This window comes from Hylobates moloch, unplaced genomic scaffold (genome assembly GCF_009828535.3).
Source record: "Hylobates moloch isolate HMO894 unplaced genomic scaffold, HMol_V3 SCAFFOLD_6, whole genome shotgun sequence".
NCBI lineage: Eukaryota > Metazoa > Chordata > Mammalia > Primates > Hylobatidae > Hylobates > Hylobates moloch.
The window spans coordinates 74,014,240-74,030,265 of NW_026652281.1; the positions used below are offsets into that span (position 1 = coordinate 74,014,240).

Consider the following 16,026-nt stretch of genomic DNA (forward strand, 5'->3'; position numbering starts at 1 on the left):
TCAGCCTCCCAAAGTGCTGGGATTACAGGCGTGAGCCACCGCCACCAGCTCACTACTAAAATTCTCAAAACATTGGTAAAGTACGCAACGATTTATATTGTTCAAAATATATATGCTTCCATAATCTCATCCCCTCGGAAAAATCCTATACCAAAGTAACAATTTATACTGTTCAAAATATATATGCTTCCATAATCTCATCCCCTCAGAAAAATCCTACACCAAAGCAGTGTAAGCATTATCACCATTCCACAATGGAGCAAACAGAATCTGAGGGGTAATTCATATGTCTAAGTTCTCTAGCTATTTGCAATTAAAATTGAGGGTTTAAACCTGAATCTCCTAAAACAGAGGCCAGAGTCCCTTTTGCCTCCCTTAAAAATCTCCAGAGGTGGAAACCCAAAGTTTAGGAATTATTAGAAGACCTTTGTATGCTGTTTCTCCTCTGTTAAAATACTGATTTCAGCACAGTATCAATTACCTAGTATGTGTGAAAGACCATGAATAAACACAACAACAGCGCTCACTGTTGCAATGGGAAATAAGGGGAAAGGAAAATAAAGCAAATCAATTAAGTATCATATACAGTAGAATATTGATACATGCAGTAAAAGCAGCACAAAATATTTTTTCATTTCCAAAAAGGGCATGAACTCTTGAAAGAAGGGATGCCTTGAAGGCCAGACTACTTTGAGTGCTAGGCACAACTCCTGTAGGGGATAATGCAGGTGTCTAAGCAGGGAAGTAACCAAAACACAAGGCTGTAGGCTGCTTACACGGTTGTAGGAAAGTGTAAATGAATTCAATGGTGTCTGATCTCATTACTCTCCCAAGTAAGAGTTCTCTCCTCCCCTCCTTCCACCTAGAACAGAAAAAACTTGTTCTGGATTCTTAAAAAATTATCTAAGTTTTTCAAATTAGCACTGAAAAAAAGTAAGACAGGCTACGGGCTTCTCTGAAGCCAGTTTAACCATTATTTTGAATAGTTTAATCCTTTTTCGTTTTTACATTAAAGGAAATTTTTGTTTTTTCGTTTTTACATTAAAAATTATGCCTACCAAAAATACTGATCAATTTTTAGGAGGATTGTTTGAAACCCTCCAAGAGTCTCTGAAAGAATATTTGTGGTTCTACTTACAAAATACCCTTTGGCAGTGTCCAAGTTGTCTATTTCCATAATAAGTCAGAATCTTAGGGATCTTGTCCTAGTATTTTCACCAGTTCTCTGCACTATTTTTCATTCACTCAGATGAGTTTGTTCCCAGACCATTTTTTTGGACTGTCTCATTTTAAATTTCACTAGTGGTGGGATAGGAGCTGATTTTTTGTTCTTCAACTATATATTTTTCTGAATTAAAAAAATGATTTTTTTTTTTTTTGAGATGGAGTTTCACTCTTTCACCCAGACTGGAGTGAAGTGGCAGGATCTCGGCTCACTGCAACCTCTGCCCCTCAGGTTCAAGGGATTCTCCTGCCTCAGCCTCCTGAGTAGCTGGGATTACAGGGATGCACCACCATGCCCAGCTACTTTTTGTATTTTTAGTAGAGACAGGGTTTCGCCATGTCAGCCAGGCTGGTCTCGAACTCCTGACCTCAGCGATCCATCCGCCTCAGCCTCCCAAAGTGCTAGGATTACAGGCGTGAGCCACTGCACTCAGCTGTGGATTACTTTGTAATCTAATTCCCAATAAACATTCTAAACAATTACTTTAAAACTTGTACAAGTGATTCCATTGATGTAAAGGTCAAAAACAAGCTAAACTTATCTAGGGTGTTGGAGTTAGAATGCTAGTTCACCAGGTAGTGACCGGATGGGCTGATAATGCTCTCAACTCCTTATCTAGGAATAGGTTGCATGGGCATGTTTACTTTATGAAAATTCATCAAACTATACACTTCAGATTTGTGCCCTTTTCTGTAATGTAGATTTCAATAAAAAGTTTAAGTTGAGGAGAAACATGTTGAAAAGGTTCAAATTAAGGAAAGGGCCCTTATAAAGTTTAGGGGGCCTCCTGAAGGTTGCAATAAGAGGAACATATGCAAGGGTCATCGTTTAGCAAGGAAGTAGGCTCTTTAGCTGCCTGGTTAATTTTACAAGAGCATCGGGCATTCTTTTAGGCTATTAGAGGGACCTCAGAAATCTACATCGTGATCTCTACGTCTGCCCAGGCACAGTTGTGATGGCGCACGCAGCAAGGACAGTCTGTGGGAATCCCCTGGCTGGTAAGTGAGCTTAGCCATTACTGCCATCTCATCTCCCCTACTGAGACTGTAAACTTACTTTCATGAAGCAACGTATAAAAGGAAAGAAAAAAGAAAGTCAACTGTAATGGTGGTGAAGAAATCTAAGATAGTAATTATTCTTAGCCAAAAAACAGCTTTGGATAAAGAGTAAAATAGTGCATTGTGCAATGCTCAGATCTAGGAACCAGTGGACTACATATTACAGAAACAAGAGACTCATGAATATGTTTCCCGAAATATTCCAAGCTAAATCTCCTGAAGAGTTTTATACATGAATTTTACACTTTTTTTTTTTGAGACGGAGTCTTGCTCTGTCACCCAGGCTGGAGTGCAGTGGCACGATCTCGGCTCACTGCAAGCTCTGCCTCCCAGGTTCACGCCATTCTCCTGCCTCAGCCTCCCGAGTAGCTGGGACTACAGGTGCCCACCACCACACCCGGCTAATTTTTTGTATTTTTACTAGAGACGGGCTTTCACCGTGTTAGCCAGGATGGTCTCGATCTCCTGACCTCGTGATCTGCCTACCTCGGCCTTCCAAAGTGCTAGGATTACAGGCATGAGCCGCTGCGCCCGGTCGAATTTTATACTTATTTAATCATGAAGGTCTGAACTGGATTATTTAATTTCCATGATGCTTTGCAATATCTTATGGATAATACCAGATAATGAAGTGTTATTTGTAGATTTAGAGAATCTCAGATATCGTTGGATACTTTCAGAATACCAATGATATAGCTTAAATGTTTAATCATCCTTGATACCACAGAAAACAAAGACAACTTAGATCATAAAGCAGTTGTTTGTAATCTCCTACACTAATCAATAGGCATCATTCTCCCAACTTACAAATATTTACACTTCTTTCAGCTACACTTGAAAGACATGCTAAAATAAGTACCAGTTACAGTGTTTTATAAATGCTCTAACAGGAAACATCAATACAATTTATTAACTATTAGCAATAATCAGGCCTCGGATAAACGTCATAGACTACGATAATACAATTAAGACTATGTCTCTACACAAATACAAACAGCGATGATCGTTTAGGACTATTCTGAAATCTCCCACTGAGTTAAAAAACAAAGTCTACGAAACAAAGTAGGAAAGAGTTCCTTGACCACATAAAACATTTGGCTAGTTTAACAGTTTTGTTTTTAGACTAGAGACAGGGTCTCACCTTGTGGCCCAGGCTGGTCTCAAACCCTCAAATTCTTCCACTTCAGCCTCCCAAAGTACTGGGATTATAGGCGTGAGCCACCATGCCTAGCCTAGTTTAATAGTTTTTAAATGCCTAGTTTTTCTGCATTTTAGGTTTCTGGCAAACTCTACAGTAGGTCTTTTTTTTTTTTTTTTTTTTTTGAGATGGAGTCTTGCTCTGTTGCCTAGGCTGGGATTATGGGTGCTTGCCACCATCCCCAGCTAATTTTTGTATTTTTAGTAGAGACAAGGTTTCACCACATTGGCCAGACTGGTCTCGAACTCCTGACCTCAAGTGATCTGCCTGCCTCAGCCTCCCAAAGTGCTGGGATTACAGGCTTGAGCCATCACGCCCGGCCTACAGTAGGTCATTAAATTCAATTTAGTGTAAAACATATTCTACGATCTTTTGATGTAGAATATGCTAAAAATGGTACCTGGTGACTTCAACATCATTGCAAGCCATACCTTCCTAGAATTATAAAAGTGTATTTCAGAAATCCTGCTCAAGGGGAGGGTCTACTGTATATACCTTTTATGTTACTAGGTAAAATTAATGGATATTGAGATTGTACATTTGCCTTTGTTTTGATGATAGGTTTATTTGTATTCAAAAGTTTAAAACTGTATAATGTGATCACTTCCAAGGAAGGACTGTGTAATTCTCCACTTGTTTGAATTCCCAGCACCTGGTTCAGGAACTAATCAAAGCTTTAGTAAGCACTCATTATGATGAACTGCTTCACTGTTCTAGAGTCTTTTACATTTTTCTGTGCACAGACACAAAAGTCCTGGGTCTACTGTACCAATTTGAGGGGGAGGAGCTTATATTTTAAGTACACACCCTTTTTGGGGGGAGCGTGGATTGGGACATGGAGAAAGGTGTTCTGATGGGACACTGGTTAATATCCATGATTATCTTTACAGTCAAGTGGCCTACACATAACTGAACTACTTGAAGTGGACCACTTATAAGATTAGCAGCATGGAGGGCCATTTTAATGCCCTAGTCTAGCATCTGTCATTTTAGTTTGTTAAGCTAAGCAAAAGGTATTATATTACTATTTTTTTTTTATTGAGACAAGGTCTTGCTCCCATCACCTAACCTGGAGTACAGTGGCACGATCATGGCTCACTGTAGCCTTGACTTCCCAGGTTCAGGTGATTCTCCCACCTCTGTCCCCCAAGTAGCTGGGACTACAGGCACACGCCACCACACCAGCCTAATTTTGTATTTTTTTTGTAGAGATGGGGTTTTACCACATTGCCCAGGCTGGTCTTGAATTTCTGAGCTTGGGCAATCTGTCTCCCTCAGCAACCTAAAGTGCTAAGATTACAGGCGTAAGCCACCACACTCAGCCAAAAATGTAGTATTTTAATAAAATATCCAGCAACAATGCAAACAAATCAAGATCACAGCAGAGAGAAAGCAACATGTATTTTATGATTATTTGAATGAAGCAAAACATCTGAACACATTGTGAAATCAGAAACTATGATTTTTTATTTTTTTTCAAATTTAGGATATGGTTTGGTAGTAGGTGGGAGGGATATGCCACCAAGGAGGAGGTATAAATTCCCTCTCCGGTGGGAAGTTCAACAGTGTGGGTAGTCTTCTTTCTTAAGCTAGGTGGTGGATATATGGGTATTCATTGTATTGTTCTCTTACGCCATTCTGTATATCTTAAATATTGCATTTTTTAGGCCGGGTGCGGTGGCCCATGCCTGTAATCCCAGCACTTTGGGAGGCTGAGGCAGGCGGATCATCTGAGGACAGGAGTTTGAAACCAGCCTGGCTAACATGGTGAAACCCGTCTCTACTAAAAATACAAAAATTAGCCGGGCGTGGTGGCAGGCGCCTGTAATCCCAGCTACTCGGGAGGCGGTTCTTATTCTCAAAAACGTTTGTGTTAAAAAATAAAATGCTGCGTCTAATTACAAGTGTTATTTTACCAGTATGTGATTGGCATAACAGCAACACACTGAAGTGTCAAAAGTGTAACTCTCCTGCTAAGTGAATTACCTCAATTTCCTGTAACTGCTCCTGATTGGTCGTATACATCTGCTGAAGAGAGTCCTCCAACTCTGTGTTCCGATCCAGTAATGTCTTCCCAAGCTCAGCGGCAAGTTGAAGATCTAGCACAACAAATGAATCTTAGAATAATACAAATGATCTCACATCAACAATTTATATAACCCAGTCCTTCAAAAAAGAACGTGTAGTTTAAGTCACATCCCAATGGAAGGTGGAGTGGCACAGAAGGAAACCCGAGTTCTACTTAAAATTCAGTTAAACTGATATCTCCAGCAGGTAATGTATTCTCTTATGTACCCATACTTGTAAGAAGCGAAAAACAGTCATCTACTTTATGGAGATGCAGTTATTTGTTCAGGAATGATCATTCCGCAGTGTTACTTCTAAAATCCTATTTGCTAGTAGAATGAATGTATTCATATCCTGACAGTCTACTTTTTTGAATGGACCCTTGAGCCAAGGTACAGGTGAAGCTTTCAAAAATCTTTAACGTTCCCATGAATTTGGCTGCTGTGAATACAACTGTTAAAGTTTATTGTCATATATCCTGGACTCCTAAGGGGACTAAAATTTATTAAGTCAAGAAAAGGAAAAATATATCAGCATTAAGAACACTGCCCCAGGTCACTCTACTTCTCTTCATATCCTTCTGTAAGATGAGCAACTAGAAAAACAAAACAGAAATGTGGCTTTTGAGGTAATTACATGTCAGCTCATACTTCCATTTAGCACAGAACCATATTTTATTTTAAACCTCATTTTTCAACTCTCTCTATTCTTAGGTATAATGTCCATAACACAGGATTTGTTTATATTATACTCAACTCCCAGAAATGAAAACAGTTAACAATATAAGAAAGGACACTAGTTGTAACATAGGTCATTGAAATACTTCTCTGCATAGTAAATCTTATGGAGCAGTCCTTTGATACAGTGGGAAATGCACTGCACTCTGGGCAGTTAAGTCTCAGGCCGTTCTATCATTTACCAGAACACTTTCAATATGGTGACTTTAAGGCCCCTATAGTTAGTATTCTTGTTTAGAGAGATGACTGTCTTATCAATATAAGATTGTGAAAATCAAATGAAATAATATATAAAGGAGTACTTTACAAACTAAGTTGCAATACGCACGCAAAATACTATTAATATTCATTGATTCACAAATGAATGTTTTTGTTGCCAGGCACTATGCTAAGCATTAGCTATAGAACGTTGAATAAAATGAAGTCCTGCTTTGCTGACATTCCCAGATTAGCGGAGGAAGGCAGACAAATGAGTAACTAAACTCACATACTGTGATAAACAGTATTCATGCATGCATGCATATACTCAATAATATCAGACACTATTCTAGGCACTGGGATGGTGCCCAGGAGCCATAAGGAACTCATATTAAAAAAAATATCCCTGCCCTCATGGAGCTTATATTCTACTGGGAGAAACAGCATAATAAAACTTGATAGCAATAAATGCTAAAGAGAAAAAAATAAAGCAAGGAAGAAGTACAGGAGGAGTGTGGATGTGGGAGGCTGAAATTTAAGAACATGTGACCAGGGCCACATTAGAATCAATATGTGAAGGAACAGAGTAAGTGACCCATGTAGATCCATCCAGGGAAACAGCACTCCAGGCAGAGGCAAGGCAAGTGCAAAGCACCTGGGAGGAAGCATGACTGAGTCATTAAGGAGGCTGAGGAGGGTGGAGCAGACTGTATTGGGCATGGAGGAGAGAGGGAAGACTCAAATCAGAGGGGCTCCAAGATGGCCAGTTTGGGGAGGGCCTAACTAAAGAGGTCAGGAGTTTGGCTTTTACCCCAAATGAAGGAATCCAATGGAGGTTTGACAGGATCACTCTGGCTGTTATACAGAGTGAATGGGACAAAGGTGGGAGCTGAGTGACAGAAAGATACTGCAGTCATGTGGGTGAGAGATGATGGTGGCTTGGACCAGGGTGGCAGAGATGAAGATGGAGAGGAGGGGCAGAATTCTGACATGTTTTGAAAGTAAAGCTAAAGGATTTGTTGACTAATTCAATATGAAGTCTAAAAGATAAAGCGGGGGAGAAAAACCTGGATTTGGTGATAATGAACAAAGGGCTTTCTTTTTCTGTCTCTTTATTAGGCACAGTCTAGCTCTGTTGTCATGCCGGACTGCAGTGGTACACTCATGGCTGACTGTAGCCTTGGATTCCTGGGCTCAAGTGATCTTCCTGCCTCAGTCTGCCAAATAGCTGGGACTACAGACATGCACTACCAAACCCAGCTTACTTACTGATTTATTGTAGAGACAGGGTCTTACAATGCTGCCCAGGACGATCTCAAACTTCTGGCCTCAACACATCCTCCAACCTCAGCCTCCCAAAATGTTGGGATTACAGGCATGAGCCACTGTGCCCAGCCTAGGGCCCAATTTAGAAAGGGAGGTCATAAGGAAGGTCTGAGAAGACCTTTTAGCTGAAGCTTGAAGGATGAAGAACTTGCCATGAATTTGGCATATTCTACAACCTGACAAGCAGCCAGTATGATAGAAGCATGAGGGATCAGATCACATAGGATTTTATAGCCCATGGTAGGTAAAGTTTAAATTTTATTCTAGGTATGATGGAAAGTAGCCTCGGTTAATGTCATGAAAGTACTATGAAAAAAATGTATCATAAAAACAAGGAAACTCACTACATAATGATTTTTAAACTTAATTTTTAGAGGTTGACAAATAAGGCTTAATGGCTATCCACCACTACTGATAGTAAAACTTAGCATTGAGTAAATGGTAACAACAGCATTAGTTGATGTAATGTCCACTCAAGTGCATAATTAGTATTCTACTTGGTTAGTTTTCACTCTGGAAAAAGCAAAACCTACCACACCCAACTCCAGATCATTTAAAAACATTTTACCCCCATTTAAAATAAAACAGTATACTGCTGGTAGATAGGTGCTAAAATACATTCTCTTGTGATTTCAAAACTAACAATGTCTATTACAGTTATTACATTCATTAAGACTTTAGAGGCCAGGTGCAGTGGGTCATGCCTATAATCCCAGCACTTTGGGAGGGTGAGCCAGGTGGACTGCTTGAGCTCAGAAGTTCGAGACCAGCCAGGGCAACATGGTGAAATGTCATCTCTACCAAAAATACAGTGAGGCCCTGTCTCAAAAAAAAAAAAAAAAAAAAAAAGACTTCATTAAGTCTATGAAATAACTTGTATTTACGAAACACAGAACTTTTACAAACAGCTCAAAGCATTTAAGAGACATTAGTCTTTTCCTTGTCATTAATTATTTTTTTGGGGGGGATGGAGTCTCACTCTTGTCACGCAGGCTGGAGTGCAGTGGTGCGATCTTGGCTCACTGCAACCTCTGCCTCCTGGATTCAAGCGATTCTCCTGCCTCAGCCTCCTGAGTAGCTGGGATTACAGGCGCCCACCACCACACCTGGCTAATTTTTGTATTTTTAGCAGAGATGGGGTTTCACCATGTTGGCCAGGCTGGTCTCAAAATCCTGACCTCAAGTGATCCGCCCACCAAGGCCTCCCCAAGTGCTAGGGATTACAGGCGTGAGCCACTGCGCCCAGCCTACTTTTTGTTTTCTAGAGACATTAGTCTTCATATCTTTAAAGGTATTTAGTCCAGTTTCTCAGATGAGACAGCCTGAAGCACAAAGCTGTTAACTGACCTAATCAAGCTCCAAGGTGAGTCACAGATCAGACAGAAACTCTTAGGTCAACAGGTTCTCACTCTCACTCTCATCACAATTCTTTGTTATCTTCATCTGCAGAGTTTTAAGGCAATTGAAAGAGAGGTCTGCAGGCTTCTTTAAGGTAGTGAATACAAATGTCCCCCTTGTTGAGGTACTTAATTTCTTCTACTTGTTTTCACAGATTGCAATGAGAAATTAGAGTTCAACTATTTGGGTTTTTATTGCCTGCTCTGCTAGTGAAAGCACATACAACCCCAGGCAAGTTAATACCTTGTTTTCACCAAATGAAAAAGGAACTATGTATGGCTCAACATGTTCCAGAAAAAATGATTTTGTACTCACAGAGTGTGTAATGTGTATACACAGACCCACATGGAAGCTACCACACTGTATTAAAGACAAAGTATGAAAACATTAACTAGGTATTACTTAAGTCTTTCCTTCTTAGATGTGTAAAGTGGTAATTCCTCACTGGGAAGGCTCAGATTCACCAACGATGCTCTTAACCAGCAATCAAAGCCTGAGCCAAGGACCGGGTGTGGTGGCTCACACCTGTAATCTCAGCACTTTGGGATGCCGAGGCGGGAGGACTGTTTAAGCTCAAGAGTTCAAGACCAGCACGGGCAACATAGCAGGACCTTGTCTCTTAGCAGGGGGAAAAAAAAAAAAAAAAAACCAACTGGGCTGAAACCTCTCCCAGAATCAAGACTGACTTGAGACTATCACCAACCACTTTCATTCAGTTATGGAACTACCTGTGCTACTTAAGAGCAGCCAGGAACCTCTTCCCTGCTCCTGCAGAAAGAGATACCAAGGACAGCACTCTTTAGTAGATAGCAAACAAAAAAGAATTTGAGACTTGTCCTTATCTCAATCCTTATTTCCAGTAAAACAAAGCACCAACCTGGCTCAGAAACCTGAAGTCTCGATCTCCTAAATATTTATAGGCTGTTAAGGATAGAATTTTAATAAGTCCTAACTACAAGAAAGCTCCTGTGAAGTCACACTGTATAATAGGATATTACTTCATCTGTTAGCTTAAAGACACCGGACTTTGTCTTTAAAAAAAGTTCATTTCCTGCTGAGTAGCAGCTGGCTTCCATAACCAAAAGAGGCCAAAAGCTGGCAGTAAGCCCAAGAAAGTTTTCTAAATAATTAGCAGAGGGAATAGAATATTGAATGTCCCTTATAGTATTTTTTGTTTGTTTTTGAGACGGAGTCTCGCTCTGTCGCCCAGGCTGGAGTGCAGTGGCGCAATCTCGGCTCACTGCAAGCTCCGCCTCCCGGGTTCACGCCATTCTCCTGCCTCAGCCTCTCCGAGTAGCTGGGACTACAGGCGCCCGCCACCACGCCCGGCTAATTTTTTGTATTTTTAGTAGAGACGGGGTTTCACCGTGGTCTCGATCTCCTGACCTCGTGATCCGCCCGCCTCGGCCTCCCAAAGTGCTGGGATTACAAGTGTGAGCCACCGCGCCCGGCCTTGTCCCTTATAGTTTTAATGCACAAAAGAAAAGGAAATAATATAGTTTCGAAGCCTTGTACACCTGTTCATTTCTACAGGATTACAAAAAGAATTTTCATTAAGAGGGTCTTTTCTAAATCCTATTGAACTGGCCTGGCTTAGGCAACTACTAAAAATACCGTAGATTTATTGCAGGCTTGAGAATTTCAACATATCAATACCTTCATATGTTGAATATTCTTTCACTAATGAGTCTTTGCAGGTAATAATATATTTTTTAATGGTGAAAACTGTTAGCTTTAAACAGATACTCAGCTCTATGCTTTAGGCAAAAAATTACTACTGGCAGCCAAGTAATTTTTTTTTAAGAACCTTTCTTCCAGAGTTTTGAAACCTTTAAATACCACTGTGATTATATTTTTCCCATTTTACTTTAGTTTCTTAAATAAAAAAAAAACATAGTCCCATGTTAGCTGGTAGTCTGTAGGAGTAATTCACTAACAGTAAGGCTGAAAGTTTTTCCTATTACAAAGTCAAATGCGTCATTTAGTGATGCTTCTGTTTGAACTCCTGTTGCCAACGTTACTATAATTGGGAAAGCAGAAAACTTGAATATAAATATCAAGAAAAATGATGTTGTCAGTTTTAATAACCCTCCAAACAGTGATTCAGCAAAATAGTTGTACACAAGGAGGATGTACTCATCCTGAAATTTTAGGATTCTTTTAAACTAAGAGTTCATTTACTGATCCACATAACAGAAACCTGAATCCTTATTCTAAGTTTACACAGCTCACCAAATGACAATAGCAGCTGGTTTAAAAGAAAATCCAGTCTCTGAAGTCTTTCCACCTTGTTCCCAGGGCATGTTTCAAAGCAGGCACCATCATTACCTGCACTGAAGGCTCCTGCTGTCCCAGAAAAGATCTTACCCACAGAGATTATTCTCAGTATTCCTACTGAGCCAACTCAGCTCTCTGACAAAAGACAGTCTCTTCATCAAAGTGTTTTGTAACAGCAAAGGGTTTTCTCCTCCCGCCTACACAAAAGCTTTACATGTTTCTAACAAGGTATGAATAGTAGACCAGAGTTTACTGAGGTTAGAATTTTCCAGCAATTTCAATTTAAAAAAGGATACCCTAGGAAACTTTGATACAAAGATTCAATCTATTCAGATCATGGCTTCTACTGCTAAAGGAAAACATTCTGTAGTTGTAAGATACTGAGAACAAGATCATTAAAAGTTGTTTTTGGCCGGGCGCGGTGGCTCACGCTTGTAATCCCAGCACTTTGGGAGGCTGAGGCGGGCGGATCACGAGGTCAGAAGATCGAGACCACGGTGAAACCCCGTCTCTACTAAAAATACAAAAAATTAGCCGGGCGTGGTGGCGGGCGCCTGACTAAAAATACAAAAATTAGCTGGGTGTGGTGGTGCGTGCCTGTAATCCCAGCTACTTGGGAGGCTGAGGCAGGAAAATGGCTTGAACCCGGGAGGCGGAGATTGCAGTGAGCCAAGAGCGTGCCACTGCACTCCAGCCTGGGGACAGAGCGAGACTCCACCTCAAAAAAAAAAAAAAAAAAAAAAAAGTTTTCAGCAGTTCTCTCCAAATAAGCCTTGCTCAGTAATAATGAGGATGTTAAAAAATGGACAGATGCCTGCACATAAAATCCCACTAGACCTGCTGAATAATCTGTTTAACATGACAGACCTGCTTCCAAACTTAATTCAGCAGCAAGTGTCTACCAAGGGCCTACAATGTACGAGGTGCTGTAGTGGGCACATCCCATGAGGCGGCACCTCCAGGCTTCTCTAGCGAACAGATTCCTGGAACATTCACTCTATGGGAGTAGGAATCCTGCCTATCCACTCATGTGGGGAGGCGCTGTGGCCCCAGGGCCCAGGCGAATACCTGGCAAAGAGCAGATGATACATTTTTGAGAAATGAACAAGTTTTAAAATCTGTTAAAAGTTTAGGAGTTAACATATAACTTCGCAAAACTGGGGAAAGGATACTCTTTTATTCACACTGTAGCCTTTATTCTTTCACAGGCCATATTCACAAGTTATAATTGTTGGAATTTCACATCTTCTACTTGTACTCCATATAGTTGGTTATGACACAGAGAGTTACGTCAAAGTCTACAGTGATAACGTAACAGCCCTTTGAAAAACACAGAAATGCAACTGGCAGTAAAGAGGTTCAGACGTGTGTGTGTGTTTTGAGACGGAGTTTCGTTCTTGTCATCCAGGCAGGAGTGCAATGGCACGATCTCAGCTCACTGCAACCCTGCCTCCCAGTTTCAAGCAATTCTCCTGCCTCAGCCTCCCGAGTAGCTGGGATTACAGGGGCCTGCCACCACACCCGGCTAATTTTGTATTTTTAGTGGAGATGGAGTTTCACCATGTTGGCCAGGCTGGTCTCAAATTCCTGGCCTCAGGTGATACGCCCGCCTCGGCCTCCCAAAGTGCTAGGATTACAGGCATGAGCCACTGCGCCCAGCCCAGACCTGTGTTTTTAAGGTTAAACTTGAAGAGCTGATGACTTTATTTTGATCAGAGGTTAAAGAGAATTCCACGTGTAACCCTGACACGTTGCACTTGCTGCTCGGTAGATTGAAGTGTTACAGCTGGTTGTTCCTAACAACCTCGCACAGGGGGAGAATGCAGCAGTGGACTAAGGCACCTGATGAAAAAGAGCCATGAAAACGATTCTGTGCGAGTGCTTCAGTGCAGTTCAACAAATATTAAAATCGAGCTTCCAGTATGTGCCAAGTATTATGCTAGATGCTGGAAATACAAGAAAAAAGAACCTGCCCCCTCTATGCCCTTAAAGATTTATGCTTCTTAAATACAGGAAAGAAAAATATTTAGTTGTGATGATACAAATTAAATTATAGGGAAATACTGCAATGGCACAGTGGTTGCCTCACAAATCCTGGAAAAGCTATCAAACTAGGCCATCAATCCTTATGGGGAAATCTGAAAACAGGTTTGTTAATATGTATGATAAATTTGTCTCTTGGACATAAAGAAGATGGTGCCAAACACTGCACTGCAACCACTAAGTAGCTTGGACTCTATAAGTGTAATAAAGGTGAATTACTTTAGTTAAAGTGATTGCATGTTAATTTAAGAAATTATCTTCCTCCAAAAGAGGTGCTCATTTTATTTTCCTTTTCTGAGTTATTCAGGTCTACATTCTTTTCTTCTGCCATGTTCAGTGGTTAGCATGAGCAAGCATCATGATCATTTAATATTCAACTAAATGAGATGTTAATTTTCACTGCAAGATTAGAGCTGAAAGCATTTATACAGAATTAGAAACTGAAGATGCCTGGAAAAATTCCTGAGGATTGTTCAGTATTCAGTACAGCGGTTAAGAATGTTTGCTCTGGAGTCTTAAGGGGAACCCTAGCACTCCCCAATATTACTACCTCTATTGTGTTACTGGGAGAATTAAATGAGCAACTGTGTTATGGGCCTATCAGTGTTAGGCACATAAAAAGTGTTCCCCAACTGCTAGCTCCTGCTATTAGTATAAGAAAAAGGGGGGCTCCACTGGCCCCAAAGTGTGGGCTGCTCTACGACTGTTCTCTGGAGACACCATCGGCAGGTATATTTCTAAGTGAAAGCTGGCGTGCAAACTGAAGAAAAGTGGCAGAGACAGATAAGCTCTTTCTTCTGTCGTTTCAATTGGCATCTGGTGAACTATGCCTAACAGCTTAACGCCCAACTGAAAAAAAACCTGTAAACGAGGATGGTAAGGAAGAGATGGGGTTTGAGCAGTGACTACAACTCTCCTCCTTCTGAGTGTGTGGGTTCAAAAAACACTCCCTCCCACACTTAGCTTTAGGCAAGCCACTTAACCGTTTTAACCTCCGCTTTCCTAATCTGGAAAATGGAAAACAAAAGTGTGCAATTGGATTGTTTGTACCTCAATGTATAAATGCTGGGATGGACGCCCCGTTCTCCATCACATGCTTATTTCACACTGCGTGCCTGTATCCAAACATCTCATGTACCCCATAAATATACACACCTACTATGTACCCTCAAACGTTAATAAATTTTTTAAAAGTTACTGTCTCCTGGAGTTATGGTGCGGAGCGCACAGCTCCCGCTACACCGCAAAACAACTACCACCTGCAGCAGCCGGCCCTCCGCGCTGGCCATGAAAGGCGCTGGGCTAGACAGCCTGCGAGGGGGCGGCTTCGCGGGCTCTGCCACTTACTGCGGGACACACTGGCTCACCCGGGTCTGCCTCGGAGGAATGCAGTGAGGATTAAACTAGCTAATCCACGGAAAGCGCTCAAAACGGTGCCTGGCGCGTCCCTGGCCCCCACGCGCCTCGGGGCTGATATTCAACTGCGCATTAGCAGAGCCGTGGGCCCCGCGCCGAGGCTTCCTGCGGGCGGGATCCGCGGGCATGGCCGGCCCCGCCGCCAGGTGAGCCCGAGCCCTTTCCGGCACCTGCACCCTCCGCCGCCAGAAAAAGCAACTTTTTAACAGTTTCGCAGCGGGGGCCTCCCGGGCCAGGCCGCCGCCCGCCCGCGGGGCGCCCCCGCCCTCACCTTGCTGGAGGTCCTGGTGGTCGTACCACGGCTCGTCCTCCTTCATCTCAAACTCCTCTACCAGGTTTTCCGCCAGCATCTCGGCTGGGTCTTCTGGGGGCAGCGGCCCCCGCCGCCGTCCCGCCTCAGCCGCTGCCCCGGGCTCTTCCCCGGCCCCTCCGCCCTCAGCCAGAGCCGCCCTCGGGCGGGACGCGGCGCCGCCGCCCAGACCCCGCTGCGCCGCCTCAGCCCGGTTCCCGCCGGCGGCCGCCAGCGACAGGCCGGCTGCCTCGACTCGCCTCGCGCCTCCCAACGGCCCCAACTGCCGGGCGTTACGGCGCGAACGCCTGGAGCCGGGTTCTCACGCAGCCGCCGGGTCTCACGCCGCCGCCGGGCCCAACGTGGCACTTTGGCAGAACCCTCCCCGGCCGGGGATGCGATTCAAACCCCCGGCGGCGCCTCAACCAATCGCGAGCGGGCCGCTGGCCGAGCGGCAGGGACTTCGTCCAATCGCGTCTCTCCGAAGACCGGCGGCTGGCCCGGTATCGAGGGCAAGCAGCCAATGGCGGGTCCGTAATAAACAAAGAAGGCGGGGAAAGAGTGAAGGGGTGCGGCCGAAAGCCCGCCCCCTGATCTGCGCTGTGAGGCTCCTAGGAGCGCCTTCTGGGTTCCGGGCTGGGGAGCTGGCGGAGGCGCGTCCTACCCCTGTGGTGGGTGTCCCAAGGCCAGCGCGTCTGTGGGCAGGCAGCGCAGGCCGGAGGGCCTAGGACTCCGGCCTCTGAGAGGCGGGCGGTTGTCGAGGCGAGTCCTTAGTGCCGGCGGGAAGCGCAAGG

General features: G+C 43.2%; 1 protein-coding gene across 1 annotated transcript in view; it reads right to left on the reverse strand.

Annotated features, from left to right (window-relative positions):
• The window catches only part of CDR2 (cerebellar degeneration related protein 2), a 29,021-nt gene extending 13,411 nt beyond the window's left edge, over nt 1-15,610 (reverse strand). Inside the window, exons 1-2 of the mRNA XM_032157100.2 lie at nt 15,215-15,610; nt 5,468-5,580 (exon numbers count right to left, since the gene is read on the reverse strand). Of these exons, the coding sequence (XP_032012991.1) occupies nt 5,468-5,580; nt 15,215-15,293 (192 nt within the window). The 5' untranslated portion in view covers nt 15,294-15,610. The remainder of the gene's footprint in view (nt 1-5,467; nt 5,581-15,214) is intronic.
• Nucleotides 15,611-16,026: the final 416 nt, after the last annotated feature.